Source organism: Antedon mediterranea, chromosome 4 (genome assembly GCF_964355755.1).
Source record: "Antedon mediterranea chromosome 4, ecAntMedi1.1, whole genome shotgun sequence".
Lineage (NCBI taxonomy): Eukaryota > Metazoa > Echinodermata > Crinoidea > Comatulida > Antedonidae > Antedon > Antedon mediterranea.
The window spans coordinates 35,208,759-35,232,120 of record NC_092673.1 but is presented as its reverse complement, the minus strand read 5'-3'; the positions used below and the strand labels follow the sequence as shown (position 1 = coordinate 35,232,120).

The 23,362-nt window shown below is 32.9% G+C and overlaps 2 protein-coding genes across 3 annotated transcripts in view; both read left to right on the top strand.

Moving 5' to 3' along the window:
• Window positions 1–7,997, top strand: part of LOC140047419 (G-protein-signaling modulator 2-like) — a 72,050-nt gene extending 64,053 nt beyond the window's left edge. For both annotated transcript variants that reach the window (XM_072092441.1, XM_072092440.1), the window contains exons 13-15: window positions 1,116–1,242; window positions 5,395–5,579; window positions 7,308–7,997. In XM_072092441.1, the coding sequence (XP_071948542.1) occupies window positions 1,116–1,242; window positions 5,395–5,579; window positions 7,308–7,481 (486 nt within the window). In that variant the 3' untranslated portion in view covers window positions 7,482–7,997. The remainder of the gene's footprint in view (window positions 1–1,115; window positions 1,243–5,394; window positions 5,580–7,307) is intronic.
• A 6,045-nt stretch (window positions 7,998–14,042) lies between these two features.
• Window positions 14,043–23,290, top strand: LOC140047418 (WD repeat-containing protein 46-like). Its single transcript, XM_072092439.1, has 15 exons — window positions 14,043–14,116; window positions 14,839–15,015; window positions 16,060–16,172; window positions 16,471–16,558; window positions 16,876–17,042; window positions 17,208–17,358; window positions 18,133–18,268; window positions 18,690–18,789; window positions 20,295–20,448; window positions 20,939–21,086; window positions 21,767–21,861; window positions 22,088–22,183; window positions 22,416–22,523; window positions 22,932–23,052; window positions 23,155–23,290. Exons 1-14 carry the CDS (start codon window positions 14,060–14,062, stop codon window positions 23,022–23,024), a joined length of 1,683 nt encoding a protein of 560 aa, XP_071948540.1. The 5' UTR covers window positions 14,043–14,059; the 3' UTR covers window positions 23,025–23,052; window positions 23,155–23,290.
• The last annotated feature ends 72 nt before the right edge of the window (window positions 23,291–23,362 follow it).

Genomic DNA, 23,362 nt, shown 5'->3' with positions numbered 1-23,362 from the left:
CTTCACCTGTTTGAACATTTAAGGGGTTATTATATTATTATAGGTTTATAATATTTTATTTTAAAAAGCAATAACAATTTTAAATTTGAAGCTACCCTTTAATTCGTTCAATTGTTTGCTAACAACTGTTCTTGTCTACTACGTGACTGTCATAAATGTTACGTTTGAAAGTTACAAGTTCGAAAATTTGGTGTGTGCGCATGTTAGAATGCAGTATCGGTGTGGGTGTTTGGAAATGCGTTTAAAGCTGCCTAAACATTATTTTTGTTTCCGATTATTTTGAGGTTAGGTTTAGTAATAGCTTTCATTTCTATTTAGATTATTTATTAAAGAAAAAATATTTTTATTCATTTATTGTTTAACATCTTCTATCTACTAATAGAATTATGATTGAGTTACATTCTTGCCATTAAAATCTCACATCATTTTGCTTAGTAAAGCGTACACTGTCTTTTATGAATAATTCATGATATTGATGTTAAATGCTAAATATAGCGACATATACCCTTATAATATGAAACTTTGAGCTAGAAAAACTTTGTAAATATTTAATTAAATTTACAATTCAATACTTGTTTACAAGACACAAACTGCTAGCTAATTGTTTTTTGTGTATTTTTACGGTCTATTAATCAATTTCAAGAAGACGAAATTTATGCGTTAATCTTGTCATTCGAGAGATGCCCTTTGATTGAAAAAAGAGTAAAGAATTATAACTATAAACATCATGTTTTATGTTGTGTTAGTAAATTTAATTCCCTAGTGTGGCCTAGGTATAATTATTTACTAACTACATAGAATCAGTACTACACTGGCTAGTAGTACTGTACAATTGAACATGATTCTTGGTACCTGCAGGTTGTTCTATTTATAGCATACGAGTAAAATGTACAAGAACAATCTTATCCCATAAGGACTTGTGCAAGACTTCCCATGATGCATTCTCCCATAGCAAAATTTTGCCTTGGTAATCTATTTACGTGTTAATTTACTATCTATACATGCCATTTACCAGCCAACATTTAATGAAATAAAACCTTGCCTGCTGGAGAATTGTTGTTGTCAATTATCAATTTAATTGAATATTTAAATTATTTTGGGTTTGTTTTTTTTAGAAATACTCATCTCCAGATTTTGATGACAGCTTCTTTGACTTGTTGAGTCGTTTCCAAGGCAACCGTATGGATGAACAGCGAATGTCGTTGCCGAAATCTAACTCACAAGAGAAATGTGCTGCAACAGGTAATAAATGCAAACAAATGAATGACTTTATCTGCTAGCCTGGTTAGTTTTAAAATTTTAAAATGATAGATACATTTTTCCTACAAATAAACAGATTCATTTAGGAAAGTTTTCATTATAGAACTATAGTTAACCATTTAATAGAACTATAGTTAACCATTTAACTTTGATAAAAATAATATTTTCTCAAATCCAATAAATTGGCGTCATGATCAATAAGAACAATGAAATTGTGGTATCTTTTTTTCCTTATTACTGATCATGAATAAAACATCATTTTCATTTACTGTAAAACATCAAAACATCATTGATGTCATTGTCTATCTAATCTTGGACAAACAATATGTAATAATAGTAATCTTCAAGAATATTATATTCGTATTTATATAATCTTGACATTGTTGGTCTGATACCCTATTGATACCCATCATAAAAAATTACAGTAGTATATTTTAGCTTTTTATTTCTATTTATTTATTAAGTGTTTGAACCGATACTGTCAAACCTAACCTAATTCTGTAATATAATCATTGTACATTAGTCAAAATATCATTATCATTGAGTTGTGTTATCCTTCCAAACCGGTTGACTGGACACACACGCAATTACAAACAATATCTTTTGTACAATTTTATTGTAATATATTATATTATGAAAACTGCATACCAAGTATTATAAATTTGTGCAGTTCCCTAGGAATTATCCAAACTATAATATGTTGAGTCATTCTTTTGATAGGGAAATTGACATGCTATTACCAAGAAAGAAAATGACATTCCGCTAGGAATAACGGATAGACATTATTTGTGTCTGAGTCATTCACACAACGGCAGCATTCTAAATTGCCTATTATAAATTGTTATTGAACATAAGAAATAATATTCGGTAATAGTATGTGCATTTTCTATGTTGAAATTCATTTGTAACATTTATCTAAAAAGTAAATGTTGATTCACTTTACTCGGGGGGATTGCTTGGTATGCTCTACTAAATCCCCAGAGGGCGCAATAAAATAGTTTTATTATAAATGTTTGCATTCATTCATAAGTAGATGGAAATTCATTTGAATAGGCTGTCAGTTGTAATCTGGCTAAATAATATTTTGTTTATATGGTTAAAAACACACAAGAACAGGGGTTATATTGCTAACTGCTAGAAATTGCAATTTTCTCAATGTAGAATGGTACCAGTAAGAAAAAATATCTATACCTGTCTATGTGCCATTGTGCTACTAAACTTCTTTTTTTTAGTAATGCAGGCTTTTCCAGATTCTTTTCAGATGAACCCACTGTCCAATAACTTGCATGTTCCATTTCACTTTCTGCTAACTTCTCCAGATTCTTTCTTTCTGTTTCTTTGCAGATGAACCCACTGCCCAATAACTTGCATGTTCTTCCATTTCACTTTCTGCTATATTCTCCATATTCTTTCTGTCAGTTTCTTAGCAGATGAACCCACTGTCCAATAACTTGCATGTTCCATTTCACTTTCTGCTAACTTCTCCAGATTCTTTCTATCTGTTTCTTAGCAGATGAACCCACTGTCCAATAACTTCCATGTTCCATTTCACTTCGTGCTAACTTCTCCAGATTCTTTCCAGATTCTTTCCAGATTCTTTCTATCTGTTTCTATGCAGATGAACCCACTGTCCAATAATTTGCATGTTCCATTTCACTTTTCTGCTAACTTCTCCAGATTCTTTCTATCTGTTTCTTTGCAGATGAACCCACTGTCCAATAATGTGCATGTTCCATTTCACTTTCTACTAACTTCTCCAGATTCTTTCTATCTGTTTCTTTGCAGATTAACCCACTGTCCAATAATTTGCATGTTCCATTTCACTTTCTGCTAACTTCTCCAGATTCTTTCTTTCTATTTCTTTGCACCAGATGAACCCACTGTCCAATAATTTGCATGGTCCATTTCACTTTCTGCTAACTTCTCCAGATTCTTTCTATTTGTTTCTTTGCAGATGAAACCACTGTCCAATAACTTGCATGTTCCATTTCACTTTCTGCTAACTTCTCCAGTATCTTTCTATTTGTTTCTTTGCAGATGAAACCACTGTCCAATAATTTGCATGTTCCATTTCACTTTCTGCTAACTTCTCCAGATTCTTTCTATTTGTTTCTTTGCAGATGAAACCACTGTCCAATAACTTGCATGTTCCATTTCACTTTCTGCTAACTTCTCCAGATTCTTTCTATTTGTTTCTTTGCAGATGAAACCACTGTCCAATAACTTGCATGTTCCATTTCACTTTCTGCTAACTTCTCCAGATTCTTTCTATTTGTTTCTTTGCAGATGAAACCACTGTCCAATAACTTGCATGTTCCATTTCACTTTCTGCTAACTTCTCCAGATTCTTTCTATTTGTTTCTTTGCAGATGAAACCACTGTCCAATAATTTGCATATTCCATGCAGACTTCTTTCTATCTCTTTCTTTTTAGCAGAATGGCTGGCTATTCAATTTTGTCAGCTTCACTTGTTTGTTGAACAGTTCTTATTTAAGTAGACTTCAGTAGGCAATATACCAATGACAACAATGATTAGAATGACTTGACTAAAGCCTACCCATATTATAAGATTTCTTTACCTCGTCCTTAAATCTTCTACCTATTCTAAAACTGACATGCAGATTCATTTCTCATAAATACTCTCTGGTTGCCATATTCACCAATCACAGTTAAGTTTCAGGACTTTTTTAGCCTAAACAACTGAGCTTTTATTTATCCTGTTTGAACATAGGCTTTACTCTACTAAATTTCACATTTCAAGGATTCTGTACCTACAGTATACTACTAAATCTATCCTAGTCCTATAGTGTCATTACGCCAGCTATTATCACTAACTAAATCTATCCTAGTCCTATAGTGTCATTACGCCAGCTATTATCACTAACTAAATCTATCCTAGTCCTATAGTGTCATTACGCCAGCTATTATCACTAACTAAATCTATCCTAGTTCTATAGTGTCATTACGCCAGCTATAAATGTGATTAATAGACATTATACACGAAGCAGAAAATCATCTACACTTCTGAGAACCTCAGAATTATCTAATATTTTTGAAATCATCTATTGATGGATAAAATAATGATTTTGAATATTCTGTAATATTATGTATTCATTTTTGCCTTTTTGCATTTATTTCACGTAATAGTTTTTATTTCTGAATTATTCATTACTTTACAACAATAATTCAATATCATTACTATTGAATTCACACTTAATAATTCCTGCACGTTATAAGAGAAAAAATAGTAACGTGTAATGTACTCACTAGATGAATAGTATTTAATACAATAAATATTGCAAACTTCATTGCCATCATTTTATTCTGGTGTCAATCTCCCACTTAAACTTTATTATTGTAAAATCATAAAATGCCTACTTTTATTACTATGTAGATCTGTATCTGTACATCTGTAAATATATTAATATACTTGACTATTATAGTTCATTTTATTTATTTATTTATTTTTTTAAATTTAATTGTACATCCAACAGTGTAAACACCAATTACAGGATGAAAATATACATATATAAATAAGAACTATATAACAATTAGAATCATATTTAAACATAATAATAAAATAATTTTAAATTATTTAAAATTATCTAACCAACTTATGTATCAGACATTTAAACTTAGAAAAACTAAAATAAAAAAATGTCTAATTCACAATTTCAACAACACAACTACTGTAAGCAAATGACAGTCTATGAAAAATACAATTTTTACCAAATATGAAATGAAATTAATAGAATCAGAAGAACATTTTGTAAAATACTCTCATTGCAACACTTTGCCTAGTGTACTTTAGAATTACTGTAATGGATATTGTTTACTTGTTTAAAAAAAAGAATAGTTTTCAACCAAATTTGTTTTAAAAAGTGTTTATTATTGAATATTGAAACTGAAGTATAAACAAAGTTTTGTTTTGTTAAAGATCTGTCCACACTATCAAACTTTATGTTACAAAAAAATGTGATGTGCCCATATATGTACATGATGACTTCTTATCACTACCATATTTGGGGATATCACTACTTAAGAAAAAGCTTACAAATAATTAAATGAAAAACAAGAAAAATTTGTTTTGTTAACTTTTTATATCACTAATAAATTGTTAATTTTGATTTTCAGATGAAGGCAAAGAAGAATTTATGAATAGTATAGCAAAATTCCAAGGTAAACGAATGAATGAACAACGAATGAACGTTGAATCACTACCAGGTTTACGTAACAAAGACGAAGATATCCTTACCAAATTAAAAGAACCATCTAACGTACCCGACGATAGCTTCTTTGATATGTTGATACGCTGTCAGGTTAGTAGATCATGACATTTGGTGTTTGGTGAGATTACCAATAGATTCTATTTATATAATTTAATGATATCTTCCTGTGACGAGGATTAAGTATAATGGAAAAATTGCTTCAAGTGCTTGCCTAGGTAGTCAAGATTTCCTATCAAAATACGTTAACTACCTCTCATTGGTAACCAAATACGTAAAGACGTTAGTGTAATTTACTTTTCACGTTACAGGCAATTAGGCAACAAAAGTTAGGAGATATTTCATGGAATAGGTGTGTATTTGTCATTTTAGTTTTTATAGGTTAGTCAAAAATTGAACTCTGACAAATATAATATATGTTAACAATAATAAAATAAAAATTCACCTGGTGATTGAGAATAAAAAAAGTTGTTTATCGGATGAAATCAATTGAATCTGGTAACATTCAATCTATCACTATGAGCAACAATATTGTGATGTTGGTTTTACTGTATAAATAAGCTAGTTGTGATTTGACTGGTGAAATTTAGTGTTTTTGGAATATGCTATATCTAAAATGATTTCTGTGTTTAACAATATCATAATCAACAAATATTATTTAATCAGTTCTCTTTAGTGAATAATAAATCTTTTGCTTTTAACAAATATTTATATAAAAATTACTTATCGACAAAAACCGAATCGTTGCAGCTACCGTTAAGACGGGCACTTTATACGACTCTGCAAAAGCACTTAGCATCGCTCTACTGGTTCTACCATACGTAGAGCTGTAACAGCCCACTTAACTTTCCACAGGAAGAGAAAATAAAAACAATGATTTCTAGTAATATAAATTCTGTAGGTGATGAAAATGACCTAGTTCTATCAGACTTGATCTGTTACAGCTATGCAACCATAGGCATTCACTTGGCCAACTATTTTATTCTCGTTAGTCAAACAATTTTCATCAATTCAAGTTCAAATATTATGCTTATAAGCATAACATTATACTGTGTTGTATACTGTGTTTATATCAAGCATAACGTTTTTGAACAAATACCATAAATTGAAAAGAAAAGTGTATTCTAAATAATAATGCTATTAAAGAAATTAGATATTGAGATGAATATATTATTACATTGAATTTCATGTAAATGAAACATGTTAGTGTGACATAGGTAACTGAGAAGCAATTAGACATTATTTAAATTAAATTTTTAACTGTACAGACAGTATGACGTTGAATACGCCCAAATTCAGACACAATCAAAATAATTCTAATCACACTTATTTTATATACAGTATTTTGTATTTATTTATTCCATTCACAGAACATAGACACCAAGATGATATACATAAAGTCCATAAGAGTGGAGTTGTTATTTGAACCTGGGATTGGTAGCCAAGCATGCTAACCACCGAGCTACAACTTCATTCCACTAAACTCCATTCCACTCAACTCAACTCAACTCAACTCCACTCAACTCCATTCCACTCAATTTAACTTCACTCAACTCCATTCCACTAAACCCCATTCTACTCAATTCAAGTCAACTCAACTCAATTCCACTCAACTCAATTTCACTCAACTCAACTCCACTAAATGCCATTCAACTCCTGGTATTCTCCAGGCATAATGCAACTATTATTTACTTAATTTCCAACCACTTGTATCTTTTATATTTTGTATATGTTTGCATTATGTGAATAAATTTGAACATGAACTTGAACTTGATTTAAATAGTCACATCCTAATAATAATATATTTTTAAATCGTTTCAGAGCACAAGAATAGAAGACCAACGCACAGACGCTCCTGAACGTGTACAAGCCCCGACCGTACCAGACGAAGACTTTTTCATGTTAATTTCACGAGTACAATCGCAACGGTTAGAAGAACAGAGGTGTGATCTTCCAGAGTCATTATCAAATGATGTTATCTCTCAAGAAAAATAGTCTTTTGTACTCATAGCGAAAAAAAAAAACATATTTTGCTAAAAAAAATATGGTGGTAATGTACAAAGGGGACAACATAATGGCCTTTACAACATTCAAAATTATCTGTATAAATGTTTAATTTATTTTATTATCTTATTTTGTTATTTATGTACATATTGTGTGTGTGTGTGCGTATTTTATTTACTTGGTTTTTTTTTAGAAAGATCTTAAATTCCAACATATTCATTCTAATTTCTTGGCAAATTCTAAACACAATGTTTAGCCAAGTATTTTAATCACTTTTTCCTGAACTTGTGATAGAAAATTGGCTTTTTAAAAATGTTGAATGTTTACTATTTTGTTTTGGACATTTTAACCATTTTATTTAATTTTTTTGTTTAAATTATTTTTCTCTATTATTTTTTTCCCTTCTAAATATTATCACATCAGATCATTATTTTAGTAGTTGAAATGGTCATGTTATAGTGGTCAAAAAATATTAAGTGTTAAGTTGACAATTGCAAACCTTTGTATGATGGAATAACATAATAAAGATAAACTTCTTTATTATTATTATGATTAATGATAATAACGTAACATTAATAACTGTATGTTTTTAATTAAGATTACATAGATATAATTCTAGCATGTTATGTTAATAATAAGAAATCAGATGCTGATGTTACTAATTTAAATTGAATTACAATGATTAATAATAATTTTACTTTTAATAAGATTTTGATAATTTTAATTATGATAATGATTATGATACCTGGCAGTGGTGCTGATGGTAACTCAATTTTAAATGATTTACATCAAAAGAAAATGTTAATATTCCATACAACATATATTCATACATTACTTTGACATTGTAAAGTCCGTAATCACGGCAACCACCTGTCACATATATTCCATCGGCAAATTTACAATGCCTTATGGGATTGCATTAAGCACGGTGTAGCAACATTTTTTGTAACGCATTGAATGTCTCCATCTGAATATTCTTGAATATTTGACTTGTGACATTGAATTCTATTTAATCATATTGCGAGATGAATGACAAAATACCTGTTAACTGTAGATTTGCATTTGCATCAAGAGGATCGTGAATATCAAAGAAATAGTACAAATTATCCCCAATCACCAAATTACCCTGTTTGCCACTAAATTTAACATTGCACTATTTATCAGTTATTTTCCTTTTTATAAAAAGTTTTAACCGACATTTTTAGTTACATTTTGATGTTCTTTATGTTCTTTCAATATACTGTGTGTTAGTACGTATGCTCTGTTACGGTGTTAGTACGTATGCTCTGTTACGGTGTTAGTACGTACGGTATGCTTTGTTTTTATAACAATGAATACAATATTCTAAATTGTTTTAATAACATGTACAAGTGTAAAAATAGATTTAGTGTCAAGGTTCAAGCTATTTTATAATCTGTTTGTTAATTTTGGTTTGTTTGATCGTATTATTACATTTAATATTCCACAATTCATTACCAAAACACTAAATTAAATGTAATTTTAGGAAGGAAAACGTATCAATGTAAAATTCAAATTTGATTCCATATAATTTTATTTTACAATCCAGCTAGGAAGAAAGCATTCCATTTTATGTTTTACGCTATACAGTATTATAATCCTGTACTACTGTACTCATAACTTGATGAAATTAAATTAATATAATAGTGACTATACTTTGCTATGCCGAACCTTGCATAGTTTACAATTGTTGTATTTATCAGGTGATGCAATACTAAGATACATTATGTCCCAGCCTGTATTCTACAGTTTATAGTACAGAATCTTAGTGTGTTCTTAGGATGAGATACTGTAATAGCATTACATAGTGTTTGGTGCAAAATGCTTACATAAGCATGGAGAAATTACTGTATGTTATACAGTAGGCCTAAGTAACAACATGATTTAGATACTCTGTTCCATGAGGTGAGACACTATACACTGAACTGGTGACATGCTAAACACTAGTTGGTAAAACACTATACTGTAACTCCTGTACACCATGTGATCAGATACTGTACACACAGTCATTATACACACTAAACATGTAGTCGGATACTAAACATTGTAAACTATGTGTTTAGACACTAAACAGTAAGTGGTCAGGTACTAAACACACAGTGTCATTATACACACGAAACATGTAGTCAGATACTAAACATTGTACACTATGTGTTTAGACACTAAACAGTAAGTGAGACACTACTGGCACTACACCATGTGGCCAGGTACTAAACACACAGTGTCATTATACACACTAAACATGTAGTCAGATACTAAACATTGTACACTATGTGTTTAGACACTAAACAGTAAGTGAGACACTACTGGCACTACACCGTGTGATCAGATACTGTACACACAGTGTCATTATACACACCAAACATGTAGTCAGATACTAAACATTGTAAACTATGTGTTTAGACACTAAACAGTAAGTGAGACACTACTGGCACTACACCATGTGGTCAGGTACTAAACACACAGTGTCATTATACACACTAAACATGTAGTCAGATACTAAACATTGTACACTATGTGTTTAGACACTAAACAGTAAGTGAGACACTACTGGCACTACACCGTGTGGTCAGGTACTAAACACACAGTGTCCATTATACACACCAAACATGTAGTCAGATACTAAACATTGTACACTATGTGTTTAGACACTGAACAGTAAGTGAGACACTACTGACACTACACCATGTGGTCAGGTACTAAACACTAAGTTATGAGACAGTGTACTCGCTACACCATGTGCTCAGGTACTAAACACTAAGTTATGAGACAGTGTACGCACTACACCATGTGTTCAGGTACTAAACACTAAGTTATGAGACAGTGTACTCACTACACCATGTGTTCAAGTACTAAACACTAAGTTATGGGACAGTGTACGCACTACACCATGTGTTCAGGTACTAAACACTAAGTTATGAGACAGTGTACGCACTACACCATGTGTTCAGGTACTAAACACTAAGTTATGAGACAGTGTACTCACTACACCATGTGTTCAGGTACTAAACACTAAGTTATGAGACAGTGTACGCACTACACCATGTGTTCAGGTACTAAACACTAAGTTATGAGACAGTGTACGCACTACACCATGTGTTCAGGTACTAAACACTAAGTTATGAGACCGTGTACGCACTACACCATGTGTTCAGGTACTAAACACTAAGTTATGAGACAGTGTATGCACTACACCATGTGTTCAGGTACTAAACACTAAGTTATGAGACAGTGTACGCACTACACCATGTGTTCAGGTACTAAACACTAAGTTATGAGACAGTGTACGCACTACACCATGTGTTCAAGTACTAAACACTAAGTTATGAGACAGTGTACGCACTACACCATGTGTTCAGGTACTAAACACTAAGTAATGAGACAGTGTACGCACTACACCATGTGTTCAGGTACTAAACACTAAGTTATGAGACAGTGTACGCACTACACCATGTGTTCAGGTACTAAACACTAAGTAATGAGACAGTGTACGCACTACACCATGTGTTCAGGTACTAAACACTAAGTTATGAGACAGTGTACTCACTACACCATGTGTTCAGGTACTAAACACTAAGTTATAAGACAGTGTATGCACTACACCATGTGTTCAGGTACTAAACACTAAGTTTGTGGTGAGCTTAGATACTAAATACATTCTGTAGTTTTGTGTGGGACACAATACAACTTATTAGATGTGTAAATACAATAATTATTTTATTTTTAACTTAACCATTTTTATATTGAAATTGAAAATAATGATGTAAATTCCAGAAAGAAATTTGTTTTAATGTTATGGTAATTATTAAAGTTAGGTCTAAATGATGGTTTGTAGTTTTCAATTTTAAAACAGGCCTACTTTTTGAAATGCGTCTTAAACAAATTTCAACATATTATGTATTGTCTGACTATTGATCAGATAACCCTGTTCACAGTGATCAATGCCCGAATGTATTCTGTTTGAATTGGTGGTTCACACTACATGAAAATAGTGTTTTGCTGACAATGATTTTAATATGTAAATTATGTAAATATATTTAATCATATTGACACCTGTAATAAACCACCTGTTAATCTTTGTTTATATTTCAATGTACTAGAATCATTTGATTAATTTTGTTAATTATTACTGTGTTTTGTAATACATTACCTCCAGACCTAATAAAAAACATCAAATGACTCTTACATGTTGTATTTGTTGTTATCAACAAGGCCCGTTTACACTACGGACGATAGATAAGCATACATACAAAGGAAATCGAGTTTTCATCCTGGTACTTAGGATAATCATTTATACTGCTTTTCATGAATATAATTTTTTTTTAAATCCAATCAAATGACGTCATGATCAATAAGAACAATACAGTATTTTTTCCCTCCACTTCATATACCCCCAACCTTCCCCCACCTCCCCAACTTAATGATTGGAGAGATGCTGTATTACTTTATGTAAGCATATTTTTAATTTTTAATATTAATTACTACTTCCTGGTTTGGTCTTGTTCATTATATATTTATTATATTGTTTTGTAATCAATACAAATTGTTACTTACATATTTTTAATTCAAGAGAGACGTTCCCACATATCTATACATTCTGTAGAGGGCGATGTAACTAAAATAATAGTTTTGACTGTACCTACATATAATTTTGTTAGCTTTCTACATTTTGTTATTATATTTTCTGTTACTTATTGCGATTATTATTTTAATATCAGTAATAATTTGATAAATTTCTTTTCAAACAAATGTTTTCCAATTTTAATTGATTGAATTTTGTTTGTAACTGAAGCCTCCTCCGTGCGTGATACTTTTACTTGGCAGTGATACAAAAGAACAAGACACATTCCCACTATTATATATTTTAAATTCTATAATAATATCTAGTCTATCAAAATAACTACCTTTTTGATTGTTAAATGTCGTGGCAATATCGATATATGTTTGTTGTTGTTTCATCGAGCATATTATATTCAGGAGGTAACCATCAGCAAACATTCTGTCCTCTAGAATTGAAATCTGTGTTTTGTTTGTTTGAGTTGCCAAGATATGTTGTTAAGTAACGTACTCGCGCGCACACGTATTTCACGGCGCATTTACCACACCCGCCGCGATCCGCCGAGACAGTACGCGTACAGCGTACTGAGCAGCAGCAATCTAAAGCAGAAATTATGGATGAGTATAATTTCATGTGTCCATCTAGCTTGAGCGTTTTGAGCGAATAAAATTTACATCAAAAGATCAACAAAGTTAATATTTATAAATTATTTTATATGTAACTCAGTGTACTGTAATGTTTAATCACTAGGTGTTGATGATTAAAGATTAAACATGAAAGTACATTAACATAGGCCCTAAGCCTAGTAGTAGTATTTATTGGTAAGCAAATGTTCACAAATAAATATTGTTACTCATATCGATGAAAAACTTAAATTATACAGTAGTGTATGTACTGACTAAAAAACGTGAGAAAAGAGTATTATTATACAGTATTGAAAGAAATACATATGCTTAATTATAATAGGCCATATATAATAGACTTACCTTATATTTGAACTTATTTTTCCTACCCAATTGAAAACGTTCCATTCATTTGTCTGCGCTTTCGTTTAAACATCCGCCTATAAACATTGACGAAAGTGCGTTTTTTAAGATAAATTAGTAAGTTTTTCAAGAGCGAAATTATAAAGAACCTTCCAGTTGCAATGTTGTTTTTCGTTTGTTATGGTTGTCAAAGAAACGTTGCTAAGTAGGACTGCATTACACGCGCGCGTACGTTCACCACGTGCCTCCTATAGTTTGCGCAAACTTGCGCACGTACGTATGTGATATGACATCATCATGTCCATATATGGGCACATCACCTTTTTTTGTCACATAAAGTTTGATAGTGTAGACAGAGCTTTCATAATATGCAACTAAAATAATAAAAACAGAGTTATTAATCAAGGAAATACCAAACAGGTACGAATACGAAACATACTACTCGCTCAATCCAAAACAGACAAATATTAAACAAAGTAATTACGATTTCCAACGTTACAAGAAATTTACCAAAACTGAAAATGTTATAAACATCGAAGTTCAAAAAGTATTAAAACTAATAAAAAAAAGTACCTATTTGTATAGAAACTTTTATTTGAACACTGGAAGATTCGATGATGATGATGATTTTTTGGTCATTGTTCGTTCATTAGTATAAATTAAATATAATACGGATATTTGGTTAAAGCTTAGGTCCACTGTATTTTAACTTAGCTGGTTCATACCATTTGTAGTAGGAGGTAAAAATATATAGCTTTACAAACTGTGAAACCATTTTGTTTCCTTGTATTGTTGTATTGTATAGTATATTGGATTTTAAGGCTATTAAAATACATTCATTAAATTGTTTGTAAATAATAATGTAAATAAATATAGATAAGATATTTACCAGATAAAACTTCTTTGGAAAACCAGTTTTAGAGTTGTTACCTGCTAAAGAGTAGACTCTACCATGTGCGTGGTCCGGTCACTGGTGGTCACACAACACATGTTTTGTGTGACGGTGCATGCTACAGCTAGAAACACAAAATATGGAGCAAAGTAACCCTGTACAGAAGAGAAACGTAATAATTTTTATTTCAATCTAACTATTCGACTTTATTATTGAACTATGCTCACGTTTGTATAATTTAATAGCCATGAAATTCATTGCTATTATCAGTAAACAAGTTTTAAAGCTAGGCCTCTGATTGTCGTTGTTAATTAGTAAGGATGAGGTCTTGATGATCACGGTGTTGCGTGTTCCCTGCTAGTTTTTTTTTTATTCTAAAAGGAAGTGATCAGGCCTAGCAATTTTATATACTGTACCCTGTGTTAACATCCGATTATCTGATTGATTTAAACTCTCCTTTTTTATTCATTCATTTATTAATCCAATTAATAATTCCGATTTCCATTTTTTCATAAAATAGAATTAGGCTTATTTAATGCAATTGATTTTTGTCCCCAAAAAGTGATTCTACCATAAAACAAGCAAGTGGGATATACAAATATCAGGCCTAATCACTTTCACAGAGACCAGAATTTCTATTTATTAATCAATATCAGGGGCGGATCCAACATTTTTTTAAACAGGGGAGTATATAATAAGATATAATAATAATTTAGTATTTCCGATACAGTATGCACTGTATCAAAAATATAGTTCATAATTTCATTTTAGCTGGCAAAAAAAAAGAGGATAATGGATAAGCGTTTACATGATAATATAACAGTTTGATAAGTTATTAGAGAAATTTGTAAAAACATTGTTTAATATAATAAATAATACCAATTTTTTTACCAGTCATCTTCATCACGATATTTCAATGATGATAAAGCTGACAATGATGTTGAAGATGAGAAGATGGTGGAAGATGAAAATAAACAGAAAAGGAACAAAAGGAAAGACAAATTTGCAGGGCCAGCTCCAATTAATAAAGAAGCACTGAAGAAATATAAAAGAGGAGAACAAAATAATGTGGTAAGAATGAATACAGTATCTCGGCCCGACGAATTCCTCCTCCAAACCCCAATGAACTGCACCGAACCCTCCAAACCCCAATGAACTACACCGAACCCTCCAAACCCCAATGAACTGCATCGAACCCATGACTTTAATCATCATTGTCTGACGAATTCCTCCTCCAAACCCCAATGAACTGCACCGAACCAATGACTTTAATCATCATTGTCTTTTAAATTCTGACCATGTTCTTAGGTAGATGTTTTTTTAGACCTGATCTCCTCAATAGGATGATCATCGTAAGCACATAATGACAAATGTTGCTGTGGCTATACATAGGCAGTGTAGCATGCGGTATGTCTTCACACTGCCATATCTGATTGGCTATACATAGGCAGAGTAGCATGCGGTATGTCTTCACACTGCCATATCTGATTGGCAGAGTAGCATGCGGTATGTCTTCACACTGCCATATCTGATTGGCTATACATAGGCAGAATAGCATGCGGTATGTCTTCACACTGCCATATCTGATTGGCAGAGTAGCATGCGGTATGTCTTCACACTGCCATATCTGATTGGCTATACATAGGCAGAGTAGCATGCGGTATGTCTTCACACTGCCATATCTGATTGGCTATACATAGGCAGTGTAGCATGCGTTATGTCTTCACACTGCCATATCTGATTGGCTATACATAGGCAGAGTAGCATGCGGTATGTCTTCACACTGCCATATCTGATTGGCAGAGTAGCATGCGGTATGTCTTCACACTGCCATATCTGATTGGCTATACATAGGCAGTGTAGCATGCGTTATGTCTTCACACTGCCATATCTGATTGGCTATACATAGGCAGAGTAGCATGCGGTATGTCTTCACACTGCCATATCTGATTGGCTATACATAGGCAGAGTAGCATGCGGTATGTCTTCACACTGCCATATCTGATTGGCTATACATAGGCAGTGTAGCATGCGTTATGTCTTCACACTGCCATATCTGATTGGCTACTTTGCAATAAACATTATCAACAACAATTATTGTCTTTGTTTTTACAGAAGCACCTAATAGATAAAAAACATAAGAGGAATCTAAAAAACGAAGAACACAAGATAAAGCAAGCAGAAGAAGAGGCAGCCAGGGCTGAACTACTGTTGACGGAGGAGGCAGGGTAAAGTATTTGATTTATATGAGCAAACTCAGTCTGATAAATAGATACTTACAGGTATCTTTGACCTCTTAGCAACCTGAATGTGTGACGTGTAAAGATGTCCGAAAAATACATTCGGCTGTTTCATAAAAATGTGTCTAAAATGAAGAAAAATATAGTGTAAACACAAAGTATTTGTTAAGCCTTTAAAACTTGCAAAACAAAGAAGAATTAGAAGGTGCCCTAGCGGTGTGTTTGAGAAGATAAAGTGCAAAATATTTGGCACTAGAGCTATGTGGATTATATTTGTTTCTTGTAGATTTTTGGAAGCCGATGAAGGTGAAGAGACGTCCAAAATCAGTCAGCATGAACTGGCAAGAAACGTAGATGTTACTAGTGCACAAAAGGTAATATTATTATAAAGAAAATCCAAAAAAGTTTTTTTAAAGATTATGCTCCATTAGAAAGTGTTTGTGTTAAGCTCTTTCTACACTATCAAACTAAATGCCCAAATATGGTAGTGATATAATGTCATTGTATCCATTTATTATGGGCACATCACATTTTTTTGTCACATAAAGTTTGATAGTGTAGACAAAGCTTTAGATGGATGTCAAAGTATATTTTAAAAAACTAGGAATTTTATAACAATCCTTGTGTAACAGTTATACTTTAATATTTAAAAATAAATATATAGTATAATTGTTTTAATGTTTGTTTTCAGTATTTTGAATTGAAATTGGATCAGTTTGGACCATATCGCCTTGACTATACTCGTAATGGTAGACATCTTGTGATTGGTGGACAGAAGGGTCATTTGGCATCAATAGATTGGGTCACAAAAAAACTTCTTTTTGAAATTAACGTCATGGAAACCATACGCGAAGTCCAGTAAGTTTTTATTTTAATTGTCCGGTTGGCGGTCCTGGATGGTAATTGTGATATGTGTTTGTGGTATTTATGGTTGTATATATCCAATGCCAAACGCACTATATGTTAATTCTTGTTGGAAAAAAAGACTCATAAATTATATGTTTACAATTCTTCTATACTTAGATGGTTACATCTAGAGACTATGTTAGCTGTGGCACAAAAGAAGTGGTTGTATATATATGATCATCAAGGCACTGAACTTCACTGTGTTAAAACATTCAATGATGTACTTAGAATGGAATTTCTGCCTTATCATTTCTTGTTAGCCGCCACGGTAAGTAGTATTGATACAAAATTGGAATAAATAGAAAGTGGATGATGGTGTGTGAAGTAAGATTAGGAAAATATTGTGATATGATGCTGGTGTACTGTTCATTCATTTATTTTCCATAATATACAAAATAAAACAAGTAGATCAAAACTTAGAAATTGAAATGAAATAGTCTAACATGGAAGGATGCATTTATAGGAAAACATGTCACTTAAGCTGAGACAACAGGTGAAACACAAGGCATTTGAAAGTTAATTAATAAAAATACACAGTAAATGAAAGGAGAAATAACTGAATAGACAAATAGTGTTGGCAAAGGGGTGTCTTAGGGGGTCTTAGCTTTCGTGATCTTAGGTTTCATGACACCCGTTGGCAAAGGGTTGTGGTGGTGGCAGCATTCAGAAGGAAGGAATTGTATAATATTAAGATAAAGAACATTTTCTTTTTATTTATTTTGGCAAGAAAGGTCAGTGAAATTTACTACGAGGAAGTATACTGTATGAATAAAGCTCTGTCTACACTATCAAACTTTATGTGACAAAAAAATGTGCCCATATATGGACATGATGTCATCACTACCATATTTGGGTATATTACTATCATTTGGGCACATTACACTTTTTTTTTGGCAAAACTAGTTTGATAGTGTAGGCAGAGCTTTAGATTTGACAAAATAATAAAAATAGTATCAACTGAGGGCTTTAGGTTTGAGACATATAAGAGAGATACCTTTAAAGAAAATTGTTAATCTTTAACCATTTTGCATCTGTTTTCTAGAGTTCTGTTGGTTACCTAAAGTATTTGGATATTTCTGTTGGCAAAGAGATTTCAGCTTATCAAACAAAATGTGGTCGTTTAAATGTAATGGCACAGAATCCCTACAATGCAATAGTTCATCTTGGACATTCTAATGGTCAGTGACTTTTTTCACTTCATTCCCTTTGTTAATGAACAGAAAAACATTGTAAAATGTAGAACAACTCTAATAAACTATAATTTCCATTTTTGCTGAAATTAAGTCAATCAAAACTCAGAAAATGAGTTATCACGCATTCATGCGAATCGAAAACTCAGAAACATGTTTGAATTGAAAATTGCAGCTGTTCACTCATATGTGGAAAGAGTGGAAACATTTTGATTTCTGCATATACGTAAAAAACCTAGTACATCTTTTGAGACGAGTAGAGATTACCCTGGTGTCAAAGGGGGCCCTTGATATGCCAGCACACGCTGTTTAAGGTCACCCTCTATAAATAAGGTGTAATAAAAAATAAATAAAAATAAATGTTAGGAAAAGAAAATTTGAAGTGTAAAATGAGTGTTTGCATTTACAGGAACAGTGACAATGTGGAGTCCGAATGAAAAAGAGCCACTTGTGAAGATGATCTGTCATCCTACGTCAGTTACATCAGTTGCAATAGATCCCAAAGGACTGTAAGTTGACCTCAGAAAATAGAAAGCTTTCAATTTGCAATGACCAATAACCTAATTATGTCAGGTCAATGTGTCGTCACTCAGATCTATAAACCATCAAAACTGTGTTGCGATGGGGAGTAAGGAAAAACATCCCAATATCCCTGCATGCACGCACGATAAATTAATATGTTGGCATTTGGTCGTCGGTTTTTTGCAAATTAAAGGCTCCCTTAAGCTGATTTTCCAATAGGAAAACTTGTTTTCGTGTCAGCTTATAAGAAGCATGCGTATTCATGTTTGACGATTTTGATTTGCGCCAACAAATTCACCTAAGCCCCTTTCTCACAGATGTGTCTGCAATATACCGGTACAGTGCTGGCGTCGTGCCGGTATCGTTACCGGCATATACCCATTCTCATCGGACTATCGTGCCGGAAATATAACCGGTATATACCGGCTTTCTGTGAGAAAGGAGTCGGGCATATTCGGCCAATAAAAAGTCTCTGACAAAATAATTATTGAGGGCGTCCTTTATTGTTATTATTTTTGTCTAGGGATATAATATGGCGGCGAATGTTAAGTTACACTAGATTATTATCTTCCTTTATAGCATATTTATGCAATACATGCTATGTACAGTATATTGTGCATATATTATACAGGTACAGCAATTAATTAGCCGTCATCGGCAATCTGTAAAACACCTTAGAAGGCTGTACAATTTACAAGGCGACGAAGGGTCAGGCTAGTTAGGCACCAACAAAAAGAGCTAGGACCAGGTAGGCCTATATGGCCTACTAGGCCTGCTATAGTCTAGATTATGCTACAAATTTCTTCTTGTCCCCTTATTTTAAGCAGCTCTCTTATCTCATTATCCCTCCAGTTCGACATTATTATTGTCAATTGAATTGAATCGGCGCCAAAGTGATACACTTGACCGCGCAAGGTGTCTGAAGCCTCGACAGGGAACCCCGGAATATAACGGCGTTACGTTCTCACAGAATGCCCGTCTGGCATTGCGGGGAATATCCCTAGAATATTACTAGGTCTAAAGCAGGTCATGTCGATGCCGGCATGGTGCCGGCATGATGCCAAGACGACCCGTTCTCACAGAAAACCATACCGGCATGGTAATGGTATATTCCCGCAATATTCCTGGCACTCAGCTCTGTGAGAAAGGGGCTCTAGTGAAAAATAGGCTAAATGTCTCTGGTGGCACATAGGCTAGGCTGGCAATATATATACACTATATCATCAGGAGGTTCCCGCACACATGCTATTAAGAACATGAGATATGGTATAATTATAGGCATAATGAATTAATAATAAGCATAATATTACTGTATGCGAATATAATAGGTAATTATTATACATTTATAGGTAATGATACAAATATATTTTGCCTATTTTTAGTTTCTGGTTAAAACTATAGCCAGAGCTGTCTCCACATTAAAATGTAGTTAAGTAGAATTACATTAAGAATAACAGTTGTGTGCAAAATAATTGGTCTTTGCTTTTGTCAGATATATGGCAACTTCAGGGCAAGATCGAATTCTTAAGATTTTTGATGTGAGAACGTATAAACCACTTCAAGCCTACAAGATTGGTCTTGGTGCCACTGAGCTATCGTTTAGTCAAAGAGGTCTTCTAGCTGCTGCTGTTGGAAATGTTGTTGAGGTACAGTCATCAGACTCTTAGATTATTTGACATTTTTTATCTGTCATTTTAATATTTGTGGCACATGCAAGCGAAATCAGACATAAATGTTAAAACTTTGTGTCATCTGTTGGTTAAAAAAATGGTGTAAATTGTGTATGATTTTCATAAAACCTATCATGCTTTATGCATAAATTGAAAGTGTTTCAATAGAACTAAAAATAATAAACGAAGGTGCGAAGTTTTATTGAAATACAACAATTAGAATACCCCTTTGCGAAGGCGTAAACGCCCTGTGTTTTTTTTTTGTATGTCATTTCCTGTTAGTCATTTCCAAAATTTTAGACTGTGATATCTCTGGAAGTACTAGACATGGTATCAAAATATTTTTTTTCTTCAGTATTTTAAATATTGGAATATGTAGTTTCAGTATTTATAAAAATCTCAATTTTAAAAATTCCAACTTATGTCTGATTTCTCTTGCATATGCCACATTTTGTGATCTTGGCAGATTTATAAAGATTGTTGCACAACTGCTGTAGAAAAAGCTTACATGACACACCGATGTACATGGCCTCTTAGTGATCTCAAGTTCTGTCCTTATGAAGATGTTCTTGGTCTAACTCACTCCAAAGGCTTTTCAAGTTTATTAATACCAGGTAGGTTTGTAAATAACCTTCTTCTATACACATTATTGTATGATTTTTCTAATCAGCAAATACTACAAGATGTAGATGTTTCTTGAGTGGGTGGTGTGTTGAAATGAAGCTGGGTGGTGTGTTGAAATGAAGCTGGGTGGTGTGTTGAAATGAAGCTGGGTGGTGTGTTGAAATGAAGCTGGGTGGTGTGTTGAAATGAAGCTGGGTGGTGTGTTGAAATGAAGCTGGGTGGTGTGTTGAAATGAAGCTGGGTGGTGTGTTGAAATGAAGCTGGGTGGTGTGTTGAAATGAAGGTGGGTGGTGTGTTGAAATGAAGCTGGGTGGAAAACCTTAAAATAAGATTTACCGGTAAGCTTGGTTCTCACTCAGATGCAAATCACAAGCAACTGTCACTTATTATTGTTCAACTTACTTGTGTTGCGTTTACGTCCTTGCATTTCGTCATAGTGGGAACCAAGTTTCACTTCTTCCGAAACAGCAAAGCAAACCGGCTAATTCCTGAATAGAAGCTAAGTCCCTTTTGAAAATAGCAGCATTAATATAGTGCAAATTTTTGTGCTGACTTGAGCCATGTTTCAAATCCATTAAAAGAGTCTTGCTGCTATAAATTGGGAGATTTTTTTATTCTACCAGATGTTTTCATCTTATAAATGTTAAGTAACCCTGTGTTTTAAACCTAGGTGCTGGTGAACCTAACTTTGACAGCTTGGAAGCAAATCCATACCATTCAAAACGACAGAGACAACAGTGGGAAGTGAAAGCATTACTGGAAAAGGTAATTCAATTATAACATCTCCAAACTTAATGTTGATTATATGCTAATGATAATTGGCCAGATGTTTGCCCTACTCTGACATAATTTGTACTTTATACATTGAGAACACTTTATACTCAGGTGGGACTCGAACCCACGACCTCAAGATCAATGAAGTCCCACTCAATGTTCTTAATATAAAGTACTACAACTTTAAAATAAAATCTTTATTTACAATATTTCATAGATTCAACCAGAATTGATCAGTTTGGATCCAGGGAAAATAGGACAAGTGGATAAAATAACTATGCAGCAAAAGTTCAAAGAAAAACAAGAATATTTGGTAGGAGTTGTAACAGTAACATTTCTACATTACAAATGCTCTATTATTATTACAGTATATTTTTGTCTGAGATATTTGTGTGTGTTTGTCTGTTAGTAGGATAATGTCATGTAAGACAGATCACATTGAAACCACAAATAGATATTTATCAGGATTCCTGATCCTTTTTCTCTTTTTACTCCTGGCGGAGGTTGCAACTCTCTGATTGCTTTTGTTCTAAATGTGTTTGTAGGGTTTTGATAAGCCACATGGATTTGTACCAAAACATAAATTGAAAGGAAGAAGCTCCGCTGGAAACCGGCAGCACAGAAGACAGAAAGTTGCTGATGAGCTAACTAGGGTAAGTAGTACTCTTGATTAAAGCCTGTTTTTCATTAACATTTAGTGCAAAAAACCCATACAAAACAGAAGCCTACAGTCAGTTTGCAAGTGGATTAACAGGTACTTTACCTATCAAAATTAGTATTTGATTTTTAATATAAGCTTTTCTGACATTACATCTATAAACATCATACCAGGCCCCTCATGAACACTTTCTCAAGCCTACAAATTAAGTCATGAATTATTAACATGTTTGCCCTTCACAAACACACATTTAAACCACACATATCAGAGCAGATGCAAGTAATGTCATTTTATTCTTTAAACCACAACATGTTAATCTCACAAATGTCCAGGTGCATCTACTCAGCTGGCTTGTACCTCCATTTTTAAGTAACCCATCTCTATCATGTTATCTTCATTACAGCAAAAGGTGAAGGCATCCACAAAACAGAAGGAACGCAAGAAAGAGCATGAATTCACATACACTTCTGCACTTGATAGATTCAAGAGGAAATAGCGCAGAGTAAATTAAATGAGACAGACAGGTATATTTATAAAATGTAATGTCGCATATTTTACTTTAATAAAAGAAAAAGTAAACAATTTTAGTTTTTATTTCATTAAAAACAAATAATTATTTATTTCAGATAATATGTGTAGCTACACCATGATTTAAAAGAAACTTCACTGAACTATCCCTCTCCATACCCCACTAAAAAGGCCAAGGCATCTGAAAATTGTATAACTTGTTTCAATTTCATTATGACATAATATTAATAGTATAAGTAGTATACTGAATCTCTTTTGTTTATAACAAACTGCAATCACAGTACATAATATTGCATTACATCAGTA